General features: G+C 50.2%; 1 protein-coding gene across 1 annotated transcript; it reads left to right on the top strand.

Moving 5' to 3' along the window:
- The first annotated feature begins 4,984 nt into the window (after positions 1-4,984).
- On the top strand, positions 4,985-7,495 carry KLF2 (KLF transcription factor 2). The gene is made up of 3 exons (XM_058821060.1): positions 4,985-5,070; positions 5,179-6,070; positions 6,615-7,495. The coding sequence occupies exons 1-3, from the start codon at positions 4,996-4,998 to the stop codon at positions 6,788-6,790; spliced, it is 1,143 nt and encodes a 380-aa protein (XP_058677043.1). The 5' UTR covers positions 4,985-4,995; the 3' UTR covers positions 6,791-7,495.

Raw genomic sequence — 7,495 nt, 5'->3', positions numbered from 1 at the left:
AATTTAAGCTGGTTTCCCTCTGTATTGATGGGACTCTGCCTTGCTAAAGCAGGTTGGAAGCATCAGAGCTTGACTTTTGCTAATCTTTTGGGAGCTAAGTTAACAACGCTTTCACTAAGATTGCCATCACAAGGAATGGAAGGGATAGAACTGCCAATAATCACGTTGAAAAAGCAGAAGTGCTAAAAAATATTTCTGTTCTCTCTTTGGGAAAAAGCCAGATGCTGTATCGAGATCAGACAATAATGATGTTGAAATACTTTCCATTACAGTAACTAAGGAGGATGTTAAAACAACTGCTACTCATCTCAAACAGTATTAAGTTGCCAGGTCTGGGTAATTTAGAAGTGAGTGTTTCCAAAGAACCAACTAAGGACATCTCCAGATGGTTAATGTTTATTATCAATTCATTTCAGAGCAGTGGGGAAGCCCCAGGTGACTTGGAGAATGTTAATATTATGTCAATATTGCAACAGGGTAAACAGAATGACCTAGATATGCCTGTCAGTGTTACATAAACCTGGGCAGAGACAGGGAGGACTTGAGACATAAAAAGAATTCTAAATAAAGATGGTTTGGTTAATGACGTTTGTGATGGTGTTGTGAATAAGTACGTGCCTTGGTGCAGGGTGATTTTCACACTAAGAAATGACAAATTAACATGGTGTGCACATGCAAACTGGTCCAACCACAGGCCAGCACATCTGGAAATGGAATTTAGATTTTAATCAAGCAGGTTTATCGGTTCTTGATTTTTTTTTTATCATTACTTACCGTTCAATGTTGTTAACAATAACCTGGAAGAAAACAGAAATTGTTTCTGGTAAAGCCCTAGATTAAAAGGATCACAGAAGTGCAACCTAATTTGAAGAGCATGTCGTTGTTAAAGGATTATTTTAAGTGTCCAGGTAGACACAAACCCCACTCGTGGCAATACAGAGAAGCTGGAGGCCACAGCTCTAGGAATGGAACATGTCCTGCTTTTTGGCATGGACAAAAACAGGTTCCTACACAGGCCAACAGAGAATTGTTCAGAAAACCAGAATTGCTCTGCTCTCAGACATCTTCTTTGATGGCATTTTTCACAGCCTCTACCTTCCTGTGCTACCCCAAACCAGCTGCATTTCTCCCAGCGGTTCCAATTCTCTCTTGATGCTTCCTGACACCAGCAGTCCCACCAGGTCTCCCAGGGCTTTGCTCCGCTCTTCTCCCATATCCCAGGTGCTCTGCTTCCACATTGCCCACATAAATCCTGCCCAATATCCCATCCCTCTGACAGTGGGAGCCATCCCCTGTGCCCTGTCCCTCCATGGCACAGAGCTGGGGGAGAGGAGGCTTTGCCAAGCAGCGACTCAGCAGATCATGACAAAGGGCACGAGTCAAATCCTTAAAGAGAAGTGACTCATATTTGTCTGCTACTCCACTTTTGCAGTGCCCAAACCTCAAGAAAGACTGTGGAAATAGCTCAGAGGGGAATCACTAAGAAAAAAAAAGTATTAAAGGAAAATACTTTTTCCTAAAATACTTAAATGAGCCACTTCAGCTCATCAAAGAGATGTCTCACCTTCATCTGTCAGTCCCTGCATGGGAATCAGCTCCAGTCATGAAAGGTCTGGTCCAAAAGGCTCCTTTCTCCAATTAATTAATGATGTTACTTTATTCAGACAAAAGACCTACAGGATTAAATCACTCTCCCCAAATTAAGATGTGTGTGTCTCTGACAGATACCTGTATATTTCATTTTATGTGGTTGTTTACATCGTTTTATCAACTTCCTTGACAGCAGATTCTAAAATGTGCCTACTCAGAAACTGCAGTTTAAAATAGAAAAAAAAAAAAAAAAAAAAAGTATACTCAACAGAACTGTGACAATTTGAGAGGCAGGCAAGGAAATCCTCTGCCTTATTTCAACATGAAGGGGTTCGTCACGGTGTTACCTGTGCTGTGTACTCTAGGTGCTAAGAGGTGTCATTTTCAGGTTCGTTTACCCTGGTATTACTATTTTTGCTAGTTTGCTGTGGGTGCAATCAGGACTTTCTGAGAACAATCCCTGAGAAAGGAGCTTTGTGTTTGTTTGAGTTCTGTAATGACTCAGAGCTGGGGCTGCCAGGTGAGTGGGTATTGCACCAACCCATCCAGCTCTTGCTTGGGTTCTTCTGTTAACATACAAAATCTCGATTGCAACTCCTCAAAAAGTTTCTCCTTGATCTAAAAGCAACAAGAGACAGCAGCAGCAACACCTAGGAAAATGAACTTTGCCATATAAAAAATGGCTGAGTCCGTGTTTACTTTGGCTGGAAGACAAATCACACATCATTTAGCTCTCCTCTACCCACAGAAGATTAACAAATACTTTCTAATCTCACATTCTTCACATTTATACATCAGTGGCATCACTCCTGGTCTATGCTAAGTGAGATCACTGCCAGGATCTTTGCGTTTAGGTATTTAAAATAAGAGTTGTGAGCAGCAAAAAGCCAGAAAATGTCAGCACAACTGTCACAGAGCGAGTGGAAGGTCATGGCAAAGTTGTTCTCAATTTGCGCAGAACCGGTGACTCACAAGGTAAATAAATTCTCACATTTGTCTCCCCAGGTTTAGTGCAGCTCTCAATTTTTAGCCTAACTGCTTTTCTTGAAAACAAAAAAGAAACTGAAGGCGGCGAATTTATTATTTTGTGTGCTTGGCTTTCATCCTCTCTGCCCACGAAACTTTTCCTTTACACAAAGAAAATGCAGAGTTTGGTGATGGAGCCACAAACAAAAGTCCTTGCAGTGTCTCCTGCAATCCAATTGGAGCTTCTCAGTGAAACCTACACGTCCAGTTGTATATCCTAGAAACAAAATATTTTGTTATAGCTGTTGCTGAAATCACAAGCACATGAACTGACACAGACATTCAGGGTGTGTTATCAGGGGAGTATTCACATTCATTCTGAATTCATCAGAGTATATTTTCTTGGCTGACTCACAGCCCCATATATACGTATCATTCACTTACGGACGTTTTATTAGAGGAAAAGAGTTTACATTGAAAGATTACACAAGTGTGACATTACAGAGCCATGAGTCACACATCTTTGTGTACAGCGTTACCATGCATTCAGTGTATTGATTCTGCTCCAGTCACAGAAGTTTGGCTGCTCCTTCTGGCCAACCTGTGAACTTTGAGAATGAAAGCTATAGAAAGTTAAACAAGAGATATTCCTGGTTTTAAAACACGTGTGGCTATTGAAACGATCATTTACTCACCCTAGCAACTGAGTTTTCCCGAGGTGGTTAAACACAGCCACAAGCCTGGGATGGGCTCTGGTGAACAGGCTCAAAGTGCTTGGGAGAACCAGAGCCCACCAAGGGCATTGATCCTTCCCCTAAACCTGAGAGCTGCTCTCCTGCACCCTCCTGGTTTCCAGCTCACTTAGAAACGCCTCTAAAAGTTTCCTTTGCAATATAGAGGGGCAAAGGAGAAAGCACAGCTTTCTTTGAACGGGCTCACAAAGAATCAGTCTATCCCTTGACAGATCATAGATTTCCCCTTTCAGATCTGTCACTTTTGCTCCTGGATGGTGGCCAAGCAGCCACGATCCTCAGAAACAGGAGTCTGGAGCACGTTATCAGAAGTTATAGGAGAATTGCTCCTTCAGAGTCAGCAGCTGAGCTAGAGGCCAAGGTAAGGGAGAAGAACAATGTTCCCTTCTGAAAAATCAACCCCAAGACCATAAATTGCTTACAACCAGCAGAGATCACGGAAGCTAGGTGCATTCTTCCTCTCATAATGTCACATTGCAACACTGATTTTGGCAATCTTTGAGCAGCAAATGGAAATCCTGCTACACATATGGACTTCCATTAAATGTAAAACTCCAGCAAAGACCCTACAAGAGTGGCATCAAACACCTTTCTGTCAGCACCAAGGTGCATCAGGGACCTTTTAGGGTGACCAGTGCCAAGAGACCCCATCATCAGCTCAGTTTACTCATGGGAGCAGGACATGTCTCCCTCCCCCACTGTTCTCCTGACACCTTCCACTCTTCCCCCACCTTCTTTCTCTCATTCTGGCTGCACCACATGCCCCAGGGATGAGGCTGGGTTGTGGGACAGCTGCTCTGAGGTGTGGGGAGATCAAACCCCTAATTCTTGGTGTCATTCTCAGTGTCCCCAGGGCAAGGACCCCTGAGTGCTCCCTTCCCACAGCAGAGCCTTGTTGAAACCCGTAGCTATCAGTGTCCTCCCATGTCACAGATGCTCCCTCGCTGTTTCCAGGGCAGGGTCCCCTTATCCCACCAAGTCCCTCACGGTGTCTCTTAGCACAGCACAGGGTCCCTGCAGCAGAGATCCCTTGGCGTTCCCTAAGCTCACTTGTGGCAGAGACCCCTCAGTGTCCCCCTGCTCTAACCGGGGGTCGCGGCTCTCTGGCCCCTGTCCCACCCGGGGGTCGCGGCTCTCCAGCCTTGCCCTGCCCTGGGGTCGCCACTCTCCTGCCCTTGCCCTGCCCGGGGGTCGCGTCTCCCTAACCCTGTCCCATCTGAGGGTGGCCGCTCTCCATCCCCTGTCCCACCCGGGGGTCGCGGCTCTCTGGTCCCTGTCCCACCCGGGGGTCGCGGCTCCACAGTCCCTGTCCCACCCGGGGGTCGCGGCTCTCTGGTCCCTGTCCCACCCGGGGGTCGCGTCTCCCCAGCCCCTGCCCTAACTGGGGGTCGCGTCTCCCCAGCCCCTGCCCTAACTGGGGGTCGCGGCTCCCGGGCCGCCCCAGCCCCGCAGCGAGGGGAGGGCTGCGCAGGGGGCCCGTCCCCGCTCCGCTCCGCCCCGCTCGGGCTGGGACCGCCGCCGCCGCCGCGTCCTTTTATACCGGGGCTAAATTTAGGCTGCGCCCGAGCCGCTGCCTCCCGCCCGCCCCGTCCGGGACGCGTTTCCTCCGCTCCTCGCAATTGGCCTGAGGCCGCCCGCGCCCGCGTTATAAGGTGCGGAGGGCGGCCGGCCGCGCTCGTCCCGCACCATGGCGCTGAGCGACACCGCCCTGCCCTCCTTCGCCACCTTCGCCAGCCCGTGCCGCGAGAAAGCCCTGCACGAAGTGAGTGTCCCCGGCGGCACCGACGGCCCCGCGCCCCGAGCCCGTCCCCGCCGCGTCCCCCCGGCCGAGCGGCGCCTCTAACCCTGTCCCTTTTCTCTCTCTCCCCAGAGGTGGAAGTGTGAGCAGGAGGCCAAGACCCCCGGCGGCACCTGGGGCGGCCTCTCGCCGCGCAAAGAGGATGAGGATCTCAACAACGTGCTGGATTTTATCCTTTCCATGGGCAGCGATGGCTACGGCCAGGGCGCTGCCGGCGGGGATTATCCCCCTGCCCAAGGCGACAGCGGTGGCTTTTACCAGACAAACCCGTCCCCGGGATGCTACGATGCCCTGGAGCAGGGCAGCCCCCCGCCCTACAACGCCGGCATCGTGCCGGAGATGATGCGCTCCGAGATGGACTCCAACTATTGCCCCCCTGGCAGCGTCCACGGCCGTTTCTTCGTGACACCCACCTTCGGGGGCCCGCAGTTCGTTGAGAACATTAAGCCCGAGCCCGACATGGACAATTATGGACCGGTGCTGGGTCTGGTGCCCCAGGCTTGCCCAAAGATCAAGCAGGAGGGCAACGCGACGTGCATGATGGCCTACGAGCAGCCCCGGGTGGCCAGCTCCCCGCAGATCCCCGGGGCAGAGACGCCCCCGCTGAGCCCCGACGATCTCATGGTGAACGAGTGCCACACGCAGATGATGTGCCCCTCGTCCGTGTCCTACCAGCAGAGCTACCACCCGGCCTCCGGCTTCCACCACCCGCAGACCCACCTGCAGTACCAGAACACCTCCCAGTTTGGCCTTTTCGAGGACAGCCTGCCCTTACAGCCCTCAGCTCCCCGGGGCATGCTGACCCCTCCTTCCTCCCCTCTGGAGCTGCTGGACTCCAAACCCAAGCGGGGTCGGCGGTCCTGGCCGAGGAAGAGGACGGCCACCCACACGTGCAGCTATGCCGGCTGTGGGAAGACCTACACCAAGAGCTCACACCTGAAGGCTCACCTCAGGACGCACACAGGTAATTATTGCTGATGGCCTTGGTGTGGAGATGTGCTGTGTGCCGCTTGGGATTGTAGTCTGTTAAAGTCACAGCTCTGTGACATCCAGGTGTTTACCTATGTAGCCAAAGCTTTTCTAAGGGCTTCTAAAGCCCTTTCTCCAAAGATTTTCACTGCAGCTATAGATGAAAATCTCTGGAGAAAAAGCTTTAGAGAGGGCTTTGGAGGAAGGGCTTTATGGTAAAGGAATTTCTAGTAACTGAGCTTACAAGCAGTTGGATCTTGGTAGCGAGTACAGGTATACAGAAAGGGCTTTGGAGGAAGGGCTTTATGGTAAAGGAATTTCTAGTAACTGAGCTTACAAGCAGTTGGATCTTGGTAGCGAGTACAGGTATACAGAAAGGGCTTTGGAGGAAGGGCTTTATGGTGAAGGAATTTCTAGTAACTGAGCTTACAAGCAGTTGGATCTTGGTAGCATGCACAGGGACCCGCCACAACAAACCCCGGCAGGCTGCCCGCTGTGTGATGCCACGCTGAGTCACGCTGTCCCGTCTCCCCAAACAGGTGAGAAGCCCTACCACTGCAACTGGGAAGGCTGCGGCTGGAAATTCGCGCGCTCGGACGAGCTCACCCGGCACTACCGCAAGCACACGGGCCACCGGCCCTTCCAGTGCCACCTGTGCGACAGGGCCTTCTCCCGCTCGGACCACCTGGCCCTGCACATGAAGCGGCACATGTAGCCCACCCTGGCGCCAGCGGGACCGTGTTGAACTGCTCAGGTGCACGAGGGTGAGGAATCTGTAGCTGGTACTACACAGGGAAGGCACCGCCCGACGCGCCGGGACGGACGCGGAGGATCCCACGCGAGGATGCTCGGCCGTGCCCCAGGCAGGGACCTGCCCGTCCCGGTCAGCAAGGAGGACAGGGGTTAATTTATGCAGCTTCTGTGAAGGGTAAACTCCCTAAGACTCCGTACAGATTGTATAGAAGAAGCTGTAAATATGTTTTTTATTCCCCCCCCCCCCGATTCTAACTGCCCGTTCCTAAGCTTTACAAGACAATGTTTGTATGGAAACTGCCTGAAGTTGACCCTAGAAGAGATAAAATGAATGTTTCTGTAGCTAACGATGTTAGTTTAGATCTCAGTTGAAGGCATGGCTAAGAGAACACTCCTCTTGTTAGACTGTTTGGTTCACAGGTGCAATAGTATTCTTGTTTGCCATGATCTACACTAGAAGTACAGGGCTTGATGTCTTGTAAGAAAATAACCTATTTACTGTAATTTTTTTATATATTGTAAATAATTTTATACAATGAGAAATATTGTATATGTAAATAGAAGACAAATGGGTATTTTGCCTATTTTCTGTTTTTATAAAAACGTAATTTTTCAATGGTTGAAAACATTTCATCTTTTTAATAAAATAAGTTTTTAATTGCTGTGA

Source organism: Ammospiza caudacuta, chromosome 28 (genome assembly GCF_027887145.1).
Source record: "Ammospiza caudacuta isolate bAmmCau1 chromosome 28, bAmmCau1.pri, whole genome shotgun sequence".
NCBI lineage: Eukaryota > Metazoa > Chordata > Aves > Passeriformes > Passerellidae > Ammospiza > Ammospiza caudacuta.
This window is presented reverse-complemented; position numbering and strand designations above follow the sequence as displayed.

Bases quoted from the DNA above. Each gene is read 5' to 3' on its own strand.
- KLF2 (XM_058821060.1), top strand. From the start codon at position 4,996: ATGGCGCTGAGCGACACCGCCCTGCCCTCCTTCGCCACCTTCGCCAGC. The intron at 5,071-5,178 runs GTGAGTGTCCCC...CTCTCTCCCCAG, and splicing joins GCGAGAAAGCCCTGCACGAA to AGGTGGAAGTGTGAGCAGGA. The intron at 6,071-6,614 runs GTAATTATTGCT...CTCCCCAAACAG, and splicing joins TCACCTCAGGACGCACACAG to GTGAGAAGCCCTACCACTGC.